Source organism: Apodemus sylvaticus, chromosome 21, assembly GCF_947179515.1.
Source record: "Apodemus sylvaticus chromosome 21, mApoSyl1.1, whole genome shotgun sequence".
NCBI lineage: Eukaryota > Metazoa > Chordata > Mammalia > Rodentia > Muridae > Apodemus > Apodemus sylvaticus.
Window position 1 is genome coordinate 35,595,419 of NC_067492.1, and position 16,989 is coordinate 35,612,407.

Sequence of the window (16,989 nt, forward strand, 5' to 3'; positions counted from 1 at the left end):
GCAATCTCAGTGCTTGGGTAGGAAGAATCCCCTGGACAATCTCAGGACAGTTAAAGCACAAAGAAACAAACAACAAAAGACCCACCCCCCGAGCTAATGTCAGAGAGAGTACTGTAATGCATACACAGGAAAAACAAAACCCATGCATTTTTATTGTATGTGTGTATGTGGTGGTACCAACACATCATGTATGTGGAAGGATGCCAGGACTGACTACAAGTGCTCCTACCCACTGAGCCACCTCAAAGGTCCCCAATGTATACTCCAACAATGCTCATGTATGTCAAATGATACACACTTTTCTTTCACCCCTTGAGAAAAGTATGATGTACTTCTGAAGTAGATACAATGCTCTCCACTTCTACAGATCTGTGTAGTTGCACCTGAAGAGTTTAAATGGGCCTCTAAAAAGTGGCAGCTGTTCACACAGAGAAGAGAGGCCCTTAAACAGAACCCTGGAGGAACTACATTTAGAGGGCAGAGTTACCAGAGAATAAAGAGTTGCTGTTAACAAGGAGTGACATTTCTTCCTGAGAGAGAGAAAGGCATTGACAGAGGGGGCCCTGGTCCACAGCACACACCATCCCTGTGAATCGTGAATCACACTTGTCTGCTGAGAGGGACGCTATGAAGGCTAGAGAAAAAATGAAGTGTAATTATGTGGCAGTAATTTTATGGGATGTTGAGAGGCATTAAAAACAAATCAGAGGTACAGAAAGAGCCCGACAGAAAGCCCAGACGACAAGATCTGAAACTCAACTCTCCCATCAGCTGATTTAAACAGAAGGGTACAGAAGACAGTGGAACCATGGGCACAAAGGAAATGGAGCCAGTGTAGAGGCCGAAGACTGTGAAAGCTAAGGACTGCCTCAAGTAGCCAGTCGAGGAGCAGACCAGACATTCATGGCCTGGGATACTCTCATTTGACTGGGCCCAGAGATGCAATGCCGTCACGGTAGCCCTGTAGGTGTGCGGAAGTGCCACGGCCAGAATCAGACCTCTTCCATACACTGCTGTCTACTGCTGGGGTCTTGGATACTCAACATTGTCTAGATGGACACTGTCTAGACAAAACAACAAGAAGTTATTTCAAACATTTATTATTTTTACAGATTCTAAATACACTAATGATCCTGCAATACATGCTGGTGTCTGTGATGCCATGCCTGGGTCAGACCTCTGGCCAGGCTCAGCATGACTGTCCAAAAGGCACCTGTCTAGGTGAGGCAGCTTTCTGTGGGGATGCAGAGGAGCAATAGCCAGTGGCAAATACGTTTGTGAGCACACTGTCTGCCCTGTGCTTGGGAAGAGCTCCCACCATGTAGTGCCTTCAGACCTTGGTTGTGAGCCCCTAAGAATATTCCTCAGGGGATTTTGACAGGATCACACTCTGTAGCTCAAGCAGGCTTGTAATTCTGCCTGTGATTTCTCAATCCTGCTGTAGCAGTCTCCTGAGTGCTGAGAATACAGGTATATGTCACCACGTCCAGCTCCTAGAGAGCAATGCTAAGGTCAAGACATGATCAAGATGCCTGTGACACTGTGGCAGAGTCGTGCCAAGTTTCTGTTGTTTGAACCTTGGATGTGAGTCTCAATTTTCAAACACACAGCTGCAATGCAAAAGGCATCAGAGAGGCCAGGCCTGGTATTAGGAACTGAAGAAGTGGCCCAATTCCAGGTCAGAACAGTAGCAAGTGCATTGCGATTTCCAGCCTTGTGGCTGTCATGCAACTCCAAGTTCTTCAGTGTGTTCTCATCCACACCCTGTTCGATGGGTGGTGCATCTTGTCAAAGCCCTTCATGTCTACTGCTGCTCCTTCCAGGCACATGGGTTCCCCTTCTCTCACCGGCGCTGGTTTAGACCCGTCAGGTTCTTGAGCTAGCACAGGAATAGAATCAGAGAGAATGGTGAGGCTTGCTTTACCTCTAAGACCTCAATGGGAAACCCTGGGGTATTCAAGGCAGCAGGTGTAGCTAGGACACAGCTCCAAGCATACTGGGGGCCCAGAGGCAGAGGTGGTCTTCTTTAGGGTTTGGGGGGAACTTGCCATTTGGCCAAGCTGGCCTGGAACTTTTTACCCTCCTGCTTAGCATGAGTAATGGAATACAGGTGTGCACTGCTCCGCCTCACCCCGCTCTAGCACTTGTTTCTTGATGACAACAGGGAAGAGAGCTGAGGCACTGGAGGAGCTACTGGGGGTAAACCAACATCAGTTTTATTCAGCTTCAGTTAAAGACTCCAAAGCTATATGGGTTGGTGTCACTTTACAAACAGCACGGGACCAGAGTGGAATGGGAGGCAGGCAGTGTGGACTGGGCAGTACTCACCGTGACTGCTGCACCCATCAGTCCTTGCACCAGTGCCTCTCCAGTGGACTTCACCTAAGAGGAGCCTGGGTCAGATTCTCTTAAGCCCCCAGAGTGAGCTCAAAGGTGAAACAGACAGGACAATTCAGGAAGCCTATGAGCCTCACAGTGGAGCCAAGGTGGCTTAATGGACTGGAAAAGAGCCTACGGACAACACACCACAGACAGAGCGAGCAGACTGTTAAGGAAGGGCTAGCATGAGGAAGAAATGGCTGGCCTCCTTGGGAAGGCCTTTGGGACAGTCAGTTAAGGACAACAGGAAACAAGAGAACAGCCAGGTGATCACATGTTTGAGACAAGAGCCTACTGAAAAAGGGTTCCAAATGGCCAATCCCCCCCCACACACACACCTGCTTAGCCGTGTGGCCCATGTTCATTGCATCATTAATCCGGTTTTCCAGGAAACGCCAAGTATCTTCAAAGTCTGGGGAGGAGTCCTGCATCATCACCAGCTCTGTGGTGTTGTAGATGCCAGCCAGCACTGCACGGCGTGTGTACCAGTTAAACTGTGGAGAGACCCACCCAGCAGGTGGGAAATCACTGCTCTGTGGGTTAAGGGAGTCTTGGGTTCTTCTCACTCAAGACCTCAGGGACGCCCAGGCTCTTTCTGCATTTCTTCTCTCCCTTGCCGACACACATAGCCCTCTGGATACCACTAGTACCCCAAACTTGGCTGGCTGTGAGATTTAAAAAGCTGCCTGTGAGATTAAAACTGTAAGCTCCAGGGTTGAGAGTCAGTGGGTCTGAATTAAGCACCAGGAACCAGGAGGTTTAACCAGAGGCCAAGATGATTTGATTGGTGAAATGCCAAGCCCTCCGAGTCCTGGGGAAGTTCTATGCTCCAACAGCCATGACTAAACCTTAGCATGTATACCATGGGAGGGCTGAGGCAGGGGCAGGGGCAGAGCTGAGAGCCGCGTCCCTGGTGACGTCCGCCAGCCCTAGTAACTGCACTCTGGAGGACCAGCTCAGCTGCTCCGTGCTTTATTCCTTTAATTTCATTGCTTTCTAATTGTGTTCTCCCACCATCTCTGTTGGTGGTACATTCTCACACAGACAACGTTTATTAAAGCACTTTGTTATAAGTGTGGTGGCAGTATGTAGCTGTGTACCTTCCCATCCTAGAGGCCACAAAGTACCATCACATTTTAATTTCCTGTATGAAGGCATATTTTGGTTTTTTGTTTTTTTACTATCCCACTGGAAATATGGTAACATTAACAAGTCATATTCTTCCTTGTGTCGGCTTAAAGGGGGATTATTGATCTCTCAACAAAGCAGGTCAGGACAGGGAGGAGTTTCTTTTTAAAGCAATGGTGTCTCCATGGTTTTGGCTCAGTCTCAGCAAAGGCACACATAGAGGAATTCTGCTGCAGAATCTATGTCTAAGAGACTGAAGGGAGATGGTTAGAGCAGCACCATCATAAGGCCCTGTGCCACCTCTACAACTGGGAAGGACAGTCACCAGCTCATGTTCAAAGGCTGGTCCCTGAATGACGATGACCCAGATACCTCTCTGGCTCATCAAGGACCTTTCCTCCCAAAATGGGAATGACACTGCTGTCCTTCCAGGCTTTTCTGATCAAAGAAAATTCACAAGCTTTAAGGAAACCCAAGCCTTTGCTAGCAACCTATGACCTACTGGAACACTCACGTCAGTGGACTGGTCCCCAGCGTAGTGCCACATGTCGTCCACCATGCTGGTGAGCAAGCTCAGGCTCGGCGGGATGTTGTGAGGGAGCAGGAGGATGCTGAGGGCCTGAAGAACAAGTGACAGAGGAGGTACCATACACACCTGAGAGCGGCACACACAGGGCTCGCATGGGAGGTCACTGGGGTCGCCCTAGCTGTTGCTCTTTGAAAGTCATCATGGGTGGAGGTAGCACTGAGAACCCTTAACTACAGGTGATGGGGCCAGGGACAACGTGGTTTTGTCCTAAGATGACCTAATCAGATTCTCCAGGCCAACATTTGAAATTGGGAATATTGACAGCTAAAGGTGTCACTCCTGTCTAAGAGTTCTGGAGCAAGGATGAGAAGGCACCCCACTCTGTCACAGTAAGTTCCTGTTGCCTTGCTTAACTCAAGTTGATTCCTATTCCCAATAGGCAAAATTCCCCAGATGATACTAGTGCCAGCACCGATCTGAGAGCGTCCTTTAGCAAATACCAGTTTCTCTGGGCCTTACGGAATAAGCTCTAGGCACTTTACCTACCCTATAATCCTCTAGGCTGTGAGGCTGGCAGAGAGGGCCTTCAGTGGCTGGAAAGCATCCCCTTACAAAATAGCCCAAAAGGCAGGACTGTGTTGAATCAGGCAGCTGAAACCCAATACTGCTCTGCCCAGGTTTTATGTGCCACAGGTGATCGAAGTTCATCATCGGCTGCCCAAGGTCACACAGTCAAGTCTTATAGCTGGACAGAGGATGCTGGGTGTTTTCTAAACTCAGAAAAGGCCCACGCTATGACATGCTTCAGAAAGGAGAAAGTGAAGCTTTCGAAAGTCCTTGCAATGACTACTCTTCTCGCAAGCATTATCTAGCAATAGAGTAAAAAGCCCCAGTCTTCCAGATCTGGGACACAACAGGGCATTCACTGAGCAAAGATGGCTGATACCAAGTTCAGACTGCTGTGACCTCACTCAAGGAAGACGGGTCCTCCCTGGAGACCTGCTGGCATACTTGGGCTACCGGGTCCACCTATGAATGAACTAGTCTGCAGCACTCCCAGGTCCACGGATCTCTACTCCCTATGGCCTCTCCCTAGCACGGCTCTAGCTCTGCCAAGGGCACTAACTCTGTGTCTCTGTCCCATGGTGAATCGTGAGCTAATGTCTCAGTGGTGTGCTAAGTCCTCCTCGTGCACGGTGCTGAGGATGGGACATTATTACTGCTGCTCTGGAGTAGTAGGAACTCTGTACCCGGGGCCAGTGCTCAATGTAGGGGATCAGCATTCTCAGTCTTGTTTCCACTGCATCCCTCAGGAACTGGTCTGTCTTCCTCTTCCTGGCAGAGGGAAAAGAAAACAGTGTGTTTCTAGTTCAAAAAGTCGGGGCCACACCTCCTATGCAGCCCCGGAAGGAATGTGCCACCAGTTGCAGAGGAAAACTGTCAGCACGGGCTGCAGGATTTCAGACCTGTCCAGGCTGTTAGCACTACCGTGGGCACGTCTGTTATCAGCTGCCTGGGGATAGCTCGTGGGGCAAGTGGCCAATCCCTTGCTGCTGCTGCTTTGAGCTATAATGCCATGAAACTTACTCTGCCTGGCCCAGTTGCACCAGCTTCTGTTCCTCCTCCAGCACGTGGTTGAGGCGAGCATTGCACTGGGTCACAAAGTGCAGAATCAGTTCACTGCCGTCGCTCCCAAACATGCTGGCCGCTGCGCTGGAGAGCCCCAGGGACTACAGAGAGGAGAGCAGCAAGGTGGTGGGTAAGCATGCTAGCCGGCTTCCCAGGATACCTCACCCCTAACAGGGGCTGGGTTTTCAATGGCGATCCCCAACTCTAAGCTCCTGAGATTTCAGTGACCACTACTCGTCTACCAAGTCCCTTAGTCTGTGTAAACCATGACTCCAGATGTGCATGTTGGAGTTCAGTGACTGGCTTGAGGACGAGTGTACAACCATGCAGAAGGGTCAGGAGTCGACCATAGGTATCTTGCTTAGTAGGCAAAGGTTCTAGTTTCATTTCTGTCGCTATGACAATACCCCTATAAAAAGCAACACAAGGCTGCAGTGATGGCATGTCTTTAATCCTTGCACTCGGGAGGCAGAGAGAGGCAGACCTCTGAGTTCGAGGCCAGCCTGGTCTACAGATTGAGTTTCAGGACAGCCAGGGCTACAATCCTATCTCTCTCTAAAAAAACAAAAAAAAACAAAAAAAAAACCAAAACAAAAAAACAAAAACAAAAAAAAAACCCAAAAACCAAAACAAAAACCAAAAACCCTAAAGCAACACAGGAAGAATTTCTTTGGCTTCCAATTCCAAGCTTTTTTGTTTTTCGAGACTGGGTTTCTCTGTGTAGCCCTGGGCATTCAATTCTGTAGTGTCAAACCTAGGGTCTGGGGCATGCTGAGCAAGCATTTTTACCCACGAGTTACATCCCAAGCTCTGTCAGTTGTTTAAAACACATTTTTTCCACTGAATGCATTGAGGAGTTAAATAAGTCAGAGCCGCCCTGTGCTTCCCTGCTCCAGATTGTTTGCCGAGCAGGGGAACTGCCTCTCTTCTGCAGGAGAGCACGGCTGTTACATGAACAGCAGCTGCCCGACCACGGCAGGCAGCTGTGCACTATCTCACCGAACAGCACGCTGGCTCTATTCAGTGGGCGTGTCTCGGGTATACTTTCCAAAGCAAGACACTGAGGCTTACAGCTCTCACCCACACACTGGGTTGGCAGGGTCTATAGGTGTCATGCACCCTGCACAAAGGAAGATAAGCAGGTGCAGAAAGCCCATTCACAGAGAATTCCATTTCATCCACGTTTTCCAAACAAGCCTATTACTTTCTCTCACATGTGCTCCATCCATTTCTTCCCTCTCCCACCAACCTCTGCTGCCCTCTACTCCTTCCTAACCTAAGGCTCTCCAGGCTATCACATGCACACAAAGAAGACAAAGTCATCCCATGGAATTCCCTTAATGCTTAGAAACTAAACATGGTGGGTTTGAGGCTAGCCTAGTCTAGATAGTGAGACCCAGGACAGCCAGGGCTGCACAGGAAGACCCTCTCAAAAACAAACCACAACAATCCCAAAGCTGCCTTCTCCAACTTTGTCCTACCACATCCGAGGCCAGTCCTTCCACTTGTTCTCCGAATCTTGCACCTCCTGCCTTAGGAATCGCATGGGTTTGCTTCTGCCCCCTGCCTTCTAGTGTCTCCACCTCGACTTATGATTCCCTCCTCTTCCCTCAAGGGTCTGACCCTGCTCGCCTTCCGTTCCGCTTCCCCTGCTTGACAGCCTTGTCAGCCTAATGGTTCTCTACTTCTTCATGCACAGCCCCCTCCCTCTGATTCTGACCCAGGACCCCAATAGCTACTGCTATAGTAACCGACAGAAGACGGCCTTTGTTCTTTCTCCAGTACCAGGATGCTGTACCCCAGACCTACCCCATGCCCTCCTTCCCAGCCCTTCTCCTGATCGGCTCTTAAAATGCAGCCCAGGCTGCCCTCACACATGCAACAGTCATCTTGCCTCAGACTCCTAGTGTTGGGAACAGGTGTGAGTCACCACAGAGTACTGGGATTCGCTCTCACTTTATGCCCTTGCCATATCCCATATGCCCACATCCTGACAGACACATGCTAGAATACTCAAACAGCCATCTGCAGGTCTGCCAGCTCCTCAAGTTCAGACCCCCATGTTTGCCTGACACCTCCAGCTTGGAGGAGGGCCAGATGTTAACAAATCAAGACATACATAAGCAAAATGCTAGACCCAGAGAATGAAGCATGTGAGGAAATACAGCTCCATCCCTAGTTTCCGGGAGCGTCTCGCCTTCAGTTCAGTTCCCAGCACCCACACTGGGCAGCTTATAACCTCCTCTAACTCTGGCTCCAAGGGAACCAGTGCCCTACAAGTGGTGTTAATATATGCTTTCCTCCTCCCCTTCCCCCCTCCTCCCCCCTCCTGCCCCCCTCTCATATGCAAGCATACACACACACATACATGCATACATACATACATACACATAAACTCACCCATACTCCATAACAACAACAACAAATTTCATTTAAAACAAAACTACTTTGAGGTCTGGGCATGGTGGCACAAACCTATAATCCCGATTCTTGGAAGGCAGAAGTAGGGAGATCAGTAATTTGGAGTTCAGATATACAGCAAATCTGAGCCCAGTCTAGCCAATAAGTGACTATCTTAAAACAAACAGAAAATGGCTTTGAGACTCCAGTCCACCCTGGTCAGAACGGCTAGTTTCAAGAAAACAAGTGACAAGAGATGATGCCAAGGATAAGAGAAAAGAGGAGTCTGGGGAGTGCTTCACTATCCCGGGCGCCAGGACTCCGGCATTCACTGGCCTCCAACTTGTAGTGATGATCGTCTCTCAAGTACTGGGATTTCAGGCATGAGCCACTGTGTCTGTTGATAAAGACACTGGGACTTTAGACACCACTGATGGCAAGGTAAAGTGGTTCAGGCACTGTGGACATCAGTGGAGCGTCTGAGTGAATGAGAAGGAACAGCTGTCTGACCTAGCTAGACCACACCTTGGCGTGTGCTTTAAGGAGGCTGTCGTCATTTACAGAGACACCTGCACATCCGTGTTTATGTTACGCCACTCTCAATAGTCAAGACGTGGATCCCACCCTGATCTGCCCGTTAACAGTGAACAGACAGAGAAAAGGTTGTGAATATACGCAAAGGAACTGCATTCTGGACGAAGTGAAGGCATTCATAGGAAAGCTCAAGGCTCCGGGTGTCATTTTGATAAGTGAGATAAGCTAGGTTCACAAGAACACAGACTTGAAAGTGTCCTCTCATGGGCAGAATGGAGATTCGTGTGCATGTGACATGAAATAGAAAGACTGTGAGGGAGGAAAGGTCTAAAAATGGAGGGGACATGGGAATATAATGGAATATATGTCACAAAAGCAGATGGAACCTATTTGGGGTGGAGGAAGAAAGGAGATCAACCAGAGAGAAACCAGACAGAAGAGGGGTAGGAACTAATGATACAAACAGAATAATAATATAGAGGTCTGAAAAGTCATGATAAAACTCGGTTCTTTGTATGCTAGCCCCAGAATATAACGAATAGGAAAACTCAGTGATGCTAACACTTGCTTAGCATACTTAGGCTAAGTTCCTATTCTCACACACAATAAACAAGACCTGCCTGGGCTAGAGTGACTTTAAGGCAGTCTGGCTAAATTAGCAAAAGAAGACCCTGTCTTAAAATAAAGGGTAGGAACTGGAGGGACGCCTCATTGGTTAGAGCACTTGCCGCTCTTCCAGTGGGTGGGAGGGGGTGTGAGGGGGGAGGGAGGGAGGGTCTCATGTGGTGCCGGCTGGCCTTGTAGTCACTCCCTACTTCTAAGTACAATTCACTTCCAACCGCTGAGCTTCCTGACCCCACCTTCTGAGTCATGAAGGAATTACAGATATGCAACACACCTGGTTTTTCTCTTCTTGTTGTTTTGGTTTTCTTTTCTTTTCTTTTTTTTTTTTTGAGGCAGGATTTCTCTGGGTAGTCCTGGCTGTCCTGGAACTCACTCTATGGACCCGACTGGCCTCAAACTCAGATCCACATCACCACCAACTGGCTCACACTTAGTTTTTTGTGTTGTTGGAGATTAAACCCAGGGTTTCATGCATGCTGGGAAAGCACTGTAGCACAGCCAGCATTTTTTTTTTTTAAATCAATGCATTAAACACAGTGCTTCTTAAGCCAGGCATAGTGGCACATGTCTCTAGTCCCAGCACTTAGGAGGCAGAGGTGGAAAGGTGGAGAGAGGCAGAGGCAGGAGTATCTTTCTGAGTTCCAGGCCAGCCTCGTCTAGATAGCAAGGCTCCAGTGCAGCTAGGACTACACAGAGAGACCGTGTCACAAACAAACAAGCAAATAAACAAACATTGCTGCTACAAAACAAGCTGCTTGAGGACTTAACTCCCAAGAGCCAACTCTATGGTACATTCTTTTAATAATTAAAAAATAGCTTGGGGTGGTAGCACACAGGCAGAGGCAAGAGGATCTCTGTGTTCTAAGGCCAGCCTGGTTTACATAGTAAGTTCTAGGACAGCCAGGGCTATGTAGAGAGACTCTGTCTATAGATAGATGGATAGTTAGCTTGATTGATAGACAGAGACAGAGACAGTCCTATGGGGAAGACAATCCTGAAGCTGTGCAGCTCTGGCCTAGGCTGGAAGCATGAGGCATTTGTGGTTCTGACTCTGGGTTCATTTGGGTCTGCTGCCCCACCCTCACCTCTGCCTACCTGGGCTCCTTCAGCAATGGCTTCTGCAGTCCAGCCATGGGCAGGCACAAACTCTAGGGCTGCTGTCAAGATGCGGTGCTGTAGCTGCTCCTCACTCTCGTAGTCCTCATCCTCCTCTCCACTCTGGTCTGTGTACCTGAAATATCAGAATGCAGCCCACCTCACAGCTCACTGTCTACAGCCGGGAATGCAGAATGAGCCGACCAGAACCAGAGGGTCTGGGTCTCCTCTGAGCATGGTAAGAGGGGCTACACTTCTGCATTAGTATGGGTGTTTTAATACCAACAGGTTCGAATCCTATTATCTCTTCCCACAGTAAGAAAGTGTCCAGGGATCTGAGGTCTTATGATATGAAGACAATGGTGCTGTAGCAGCCTGGGTTTCTGCTGATCATCCTTAGACAACCTGGGAGAGTTATGGTCTGGCTTGATACATTTGTAGGCCTTATTGCAGAGTCATAGGCTGGACAGTTCTGTTAGCACATGGTTATTTAGAGGCTTGTCTTTTTTTTTTTTTTTTTTTTTTTTTTCGAGACAGGGTTTCTCTGTGTAGCCCTGGCTGTCCTGGAACTCACTCTGTAGACCAGGCTAGCCTCAAACTCAGAAATCCGCCTGCCTCTGCCTTCCAAGTGCTGGGATTACAGGCGTGCGCCACCACTGCCTGGCTTAGTTATGTCTGCACAAGGCTATAACTCCAAGAGAGCATAAAAAATGGTTACTCTATTCACAGGTATGGATCCTCAAAACTGTTGTTGGGTTGCATAGTAGTTTAGCTGGGTATATACGGGTGATCCCAGCCCACAGGAGGTTGAGACAGGAGGAAGTTCATAGTTAAAGGCCAGTCTTAGCTACATGAGAACATCTCAAGTAAATCAGTAAACAAACAATCGGGGCTGGAGAATATCTCAGCAATTGAGAGCATTTACTACTCTTGTAGAAGATCTGAGCTCAGTTCCCAGCACCCACATGGGGCAGCTCACAGCTGTTGGTAAGTTAAGCTCTAGGAGATCTGATGCCTTCTTCTTGGCCTTTTTGGCACCAGTACCCATGTGCACATACCACAACAGATACACACACACACTTTTTTAAAAGTACTTTAAAAAACTAGAAAAATCTGGGCTGGGCATGGAAGCACATACCTTTAACCTGACACTTGGGAGAAAGAGGTAGGCGGTTCTCTGAATTCTAGGTCAGTATAGTCTACATAGAGTTCCAGCCCAGTCAGGGCTACACAGTGAGACCTTTCTCAAACAAACAAAACATTAGAAAACTGATGAGCACTCTAATTCTCCATTGAGGAAAGTTCAATTTCCAGTGCAGGATTAACATGAAAAACAGATCTAATGATACAAACTGTAAAAAGACATTAAGAATCTCCCATTGAGCTTCCCGTGGTCCCCATCTATAATCCAGCCCTTGGGAGGCTGAGTCAGAAAGATTTCTGAGTTCAAAGCCTGCCTAGGCTATAGAGTGAGATCTCAGCTTAAAAAGAAAAACTTATAGAAATATCTAAAAGACATTTTTATGTCAGCTGAGTTATCTCTGTGTATGATTTCAAGTGTTTTCCACAATGCTTAGATTTTCTAAAATGAAAAGGTACTGTTTTTAGCCTTAGAAATGACTGAAAGTAGCTAAGCACTGTAGCTCATACCTGTAATCCCAGTATTTAGGAGACAGGCTGGAAGATTCCCAGAATTCAAGGCAAGTTTGAGCTATCAGTCTGGGGATACACAGTAAGTACCACCAGTTCAATAAGAGTAACACACACACACACACACACACACACACACACACACACGATAGACAGAGAGAGACAGAGAGACAGAGAGAGCTGAGCAGCAGTGACGCATGCCTTTATCCCAGCACTTGGGAGGCAGAGGGATTTCTAAGCTTGAGGACAGCCTGATCTACAGAGTGAGTTCCAGGACAGCCCCAGCCACACAGAGAAACCCTGTCTCAAAAAAAAAAAAAAAAAAAAACCAAAAAAACAAACAAACAAACAAAAAAAAAACTGAGGAGGGGATGGGATAGGGAGTTTCCATGAGGGAGAAACTGGGTAAGGGGATAACACTTGAAATGTAAATAAATTAAAAATAAATAAATAAATAAATAAATATTTAAAAAAAACCCGCAAGCCCTAAATAACAAGACCCTATCAGAAAGAAAAGAGAGAAGAGGAGAAGAGGGGAAGAGGAGGAAAGGGGGAGGGAATAGAAGGAAGGAAAAAGAAGAAAACTGTGCCGGCAGGAGAGGACGGTGAAGAGAGGTACACTCTGAAGCGAGGTGGCCAGCAATGGGTGGATGTGGACACTAATGCTGACCTGGGGGGTGGACGAGAAAACTCGGGCCCCTGTGTCTCAGAATGCTGCTGAGAAGAGTGGGGAGGCTGCTGCTTCTGCTCTTCTGAAGACCTGAAGCGCATGGCAGTGTGGAAGGCACGTGGCATCAGAGGCGATCGGCAGCGGGCTGCTGAAACAGAAACAAGAATGTTGGTTAGGGAGGTTCAGCATGGAAGAGCCCAGGCCCAGAGTGGCTGGGCTGAGGAGTTAATGCACAGCAGAGATGCCTCTGCAGCCACTCATCCCAGTGCTGAGTGCCCCACAGACACCCTGAGTAAAACAGGAGCCTGGAGACATGTAATGCACTCAACACAAGACCTGGCTGTCCTCTTGGTCTGTTTCTACTATTGGTCAGCTATGTGGCTCTGTATAAACCATTTCCTTCAATATGCAGACTAATATAATTGTCTGAATTATTACTGTGTACATGATGTGCAGGGATATTCATTCCATGGCACGTGTGGTGCTCGGAGGACACCTTTGTGGGGTTGGTTCTCTCTTTCTGCCCTTACATACTTTCTGGCAATGGCGCACAGGTACCTAAGTTTGTGTCCAGCACCTTTACCCACTGGACCATATTGCTGGCCCCTTAATATGCAGCTTAAAACCCCACAAATTGAGAGTACTACTCTCTACTTGTCCAATGACAATGTTGTTATGGTACCCCAAATGTGGACCTAACTGTGCCTGCCTTCCCAGTGTTTACATGGCATCTCTTTTCTTCCCTTTCCATGTCTGTGTGTACTGTGCGTGTGCATACACATGTTTGCGTGCATGTGGGTGGGTGGGTGAGCATGCACAAGTAGATGAAGGCTTGAGGTCAACCTTGGGAGTCACCCCCAAAACATCTGCTCTCTACTTTATGTACTGAGGCAGGATCTCTCAATCAAACCCAGAGCATATGGCTAGTCTTACCAGCCAGCCTGCAGTAGACATCCCTGGACTCCACCTCTGAGGACTCATTCCTTCCTTCCTTCCTTCCTTCCCTTCCCTTTTTTTTCTTTTTTTGTCACAGTCTCACTATGTAGACTTGGCTAGCCTCAAACTTTCAGAAATCTGCTTCTCTGCCTCCTGAGTGCTGGGGTCAAAGGCATGCACCCTCACACGCTGCATGTTACGTGGGTTCTCAGGTCCAGAACTCTGGTCCTCACTCTCAAGCACTTTACCTCTGAGCAGTCTCCCTAGCCCTTGCAGCCTCATTAACTTAGGAAAGACCAGTAGTGTTTGAAACTACTTTTTCTTTCCCAACATCTATCTCATTATCAACATTCGCAAACCTGTAGACCAGTGAAGGACTGTGAACGCCTGTGTATCATCCCAGTGGCTCCACACCTATCATGCCCTCATTAACCCTCTCTACTCTCGCTATTTATCGCAGATCTCCCTGTTGTTCAGCTCCAACATTTTAGCCCATGTAACAGTAGAGTTGACTGCTTACTGTTCCTTTATGGACTGTTTATATAAGATGAAATATACAAATCTTAAACACAGTCCTGTACGCAATGCAAACACATATACTTGTAGAACTGGAATCCTATGTAGACAGACATTACCATCACCCAGAAAATTCCCTCTCAACCTTCCAGTCAGCTCCCATTCTTCTGTTCTGAAACTAATACTCTAGATTAGTTTCTGCTTGTCTTTAAATTTCTCTAAAGTTTCTTTTTTTCATGTATTTTATTTGTTTATTTGATTTTTCAAGATAGGTTTTCTCTGTGTAGCTCTGGCTGTTCTGGAACTCACTCAGTAGATCAGGCTGGTATCGAACTCAAAAGAGTTCTGCCTGCCTCTGCCTCCTGAATGTTGGGGTTAAAGGCTTTTTATAGGCATGTGCCACCGTCTGGCTAATTTTTAAAAACTTGTTTATGCGTATGAGTGTTTTGCCTGCATGTGTGTATGTGCACCACATGTCTGCCTGATGCCCACAAAGGTCAGAAGAGGACGATAGTAACTGAACCCAGAACATCTGCAAAAACAGTGAGTATTCCTAACACAATGAGCCACTTCTCAAGTCCTGCTTAGTATACATTTTAAATGTATGACTATTGGGTGTTTTGCCTGTATGTGTGCCTGTGCTACATGTGCAAGCCTCATGTTCACGGAGGCTAGAAGAAGCTGCTGGACCCATGTGACTGGTGGGAACTGAACCTGCGTCCTCTGGAAGAACAGCCAGTAATCTTAACCCCTGAGCCCTCTCTGCAGACCATTATTTAGTTTTAATTGTAGACAGACATTACCATCACCCAGAAAATTCCCTCTCAACCTTTCAGTCAGCTCCCGTTCTTCTGTTCTGAAACTAATACTCTAGATTAGTTTTTGATTGTCTTTGAATTTCTCTAAAGTTTCTTTTTTCATGTATTTTATTTGTTTATTTGGTTTTTCAAGACAGGGTTAATCTGTGGGGGAGCCATGAGGAAGGCACCGGATTCCCTGGCGCTGGGGCTAAGGTAGCTGTGAGCAGCCCACGTGTGCTGGGAAGCCAGCTAGCATCCTCTGCAGAGCAGCAGGTATTCGTAACTGCTGAGCTTCTCCCTAGCCTCCCCAATTAGTATGTTTTTACATGATCAGTCTAGGTTAACTCTCAGAGGAGTCTATAACAACAGTTAGAAATGTTTTGTTTTCTATGACTCTCTGAAAAGCCATCTTCCTGGATCTGTCTTCCTTTACAGTGCCCGCCTTCCCCCCCTCAACCCTTGTGCTTAAGTTTACATTAAAATCTGTTAAACTTCAATTGCTTTAAACACACACACCCCAAAAGATCAGCCCATATTATTTTGAGACAGTCTTCCTATATAACTCAGGCTGAGACAGGATTAACAAGTTTTTAAAAAAGGAACAAAAAGGAAAAGCATGAGGACACACTCCTTGCATAGTACGGAAAAAAAAAAGATGAATGCTTGTCTTCTTGGGGTCCAACTGTTCTAAAGCTGCCGTGAATACACGTGAACTTCTTGTGGACACAATTTCATGGGTAAAAACCCTAAGACTGAATTTGTTGGGCTGGTGAGATGGCTCAGCAGTAAAGAGCACCAACTGCTCTTTCAGAGGTCCTGAGTTCAATTCCCAGCAACCACATAGTGGCTCACAACCGTCTGTGATGGGGTCCGATGCACTCTTCTGGAGTGTCTGAAAAGAGCAATGGTGTACTCATACACATAAGATAAATAAATCTTAAAAAAAAAAAAAAAAAAAGAAGCTAGCCGGGCGGTAGTGGCACACGCCTGTAATCCCAGCACTCTGGGAGGCAGAGGCAGGCGGATTTCTGAGTTCGAGGTCAGCCTGGTCTACAGAGTGAGCTACACAGAGAAACCCTGTCTCCAAAAAAGCAAATCCAAAAAAACAAAAAACAACAAAAAAAAAACAACAAAAAAACAAAAAAACAAAAGAAAGAAAGAAAGAAAGAAAGAAAGAAAGAAAGAAACGGATTTGTTGGCTCACATTGTATTATTTTTGCTAAACATATTTTGTTAAAAACGACAAAAAAAAGTTACTGAAAACAATATGGAAAGAAACACATCATCATGCATAAAAACATCAGCATTTGGTATATGCACAGAAAATGGAGCAAATGACATTTGATGTGAGGAGTCCCCAAAAGTATGGCTGTGGAGATTTTAGTTGCCTATTTTTTTTTGTTAATGTGTCAGTGCAGAAAGTTTCTACTTATGGACAGTGATTTTTTTTGCTTTTCCACTTAACGACAGTGTACAAAGTTTTTTAAAGTAAATATCTACTATTAATGTGGAAATAAAAATATGGGGCATATGGCAGCAACGACGAATGTCACCAGCTTAGTGACGTGGTGTGGCAATAACTGACTCTGGGGAAAAGAACGGGCTGGACGCTCTCTGCGGCTGTTCGGTCGGTTTCTCCGGCGAGGCTGGCACAGCGCCTACGGGACGCTTCGCAACGGACGAGCTCTGTGACCTTGGGCACACCGAGCCCTCTCTGAAGCTCCATTACCTCTGGGAAACCGGGGTGACAGGACTGCCCCGCTGCTTTTGCCCCTCACAGCTCAAGTCCCGCGACTGAAACCCATAAGTAGCTTTTTCCAGCTCGCGACTCCACGCCGATGCCCTTCACCTTGCTAGCCCCCACCACAGCCTCTGTCGCCCCACGCCAAGCCCAGATCCTTCCTGCGTCTCTCCTTCCCTCTTCCCCCCCGCGCCCCGGCTCGGCTGTCACCTCACCGGGCAGGCACCGCAGCTGCAGGAGCCTCCAGCCCAACCGGCCGAGGACACCAGACACGGCTGCCGTCGCCGCCATCTTGGAAGTGGGCACGTACGCTGAGGGCGGCGACGCGTCGAGCAGCGTCATGACGTCACGGGACCGC

At 47.5% G+C, this 16,989-nt stretch overlaps 1 protein-coding gene across 2 annotated transcripts; it reads right to left on the reverse strand.

The window, feature by feature from the left end:
* Window positions 1–1,084: 1,084 nt before the first annotated feature.
* On the reverse strand, window positions 1,085–16,956 carry Coq9 (coenzyme Q9). 2 transcript variants are annotated; one of them, XM_052166179.1, is made up of 9 exons: window positions 16,847–16,956; window positions 12,639–12,783; window positions 10,319–10,454; window positions 5,624–5,766; window positions 5,287–5,371; window positions 4,022–4,126; window positions 2,718–2,873; window positions 2,329–2,382; window positions 1,085–1,879 (listed from the first exon to the last, which is right to left on the reverse strand). In XM_052166179.1, the coding sequence occupies exons 1-9, from the start codon at window positions 16,920–16,922 to the stop codon at window positions 1,844–1,846; spliced, it is 936 nt and encodes a 311-aa protein (XP_052022139.1). In that variant the 5' UTR covers window positions 16,923–16,956; the 3' UTR covers window positions 1,085–1,843. The 2 variants fall into 2 exon arrangements, with proteins under 2 accessions (XP_052022139.1, XP_052022138.1); XM_052166178.1 differs by having other exon boundaries at window positions 12,639–12,786.
* Window positions 16,957–16,989: the final 33 nt, after the last annotated feature.

Excerpts from the sequence above, each read along its gene's own strand:
- Coq9 (XM_052166178.1), bottom strand. The coding sequence starts at position 16,922 with ATGGCGGCGACGGCAGCCGTGTCTGGTGTCCTCGGCCGGTTGGGCTGG. Across the intron at positions 10,455-12,638 it reads TTTTCTCGTCCACCCCCCAG|GTACACAGACCAGAGTGGAG; the intron begins GTCAGCATTAGT and ends CTGATATTTCAG. Across the intron at positions 2,874-4,021 it reads CTGGGGACCAGTCCACTGAC|TTTAACTGGTACACACGCCG; the intron begins GTGAGTGTTCCA and ends GTCTCTCCACAG.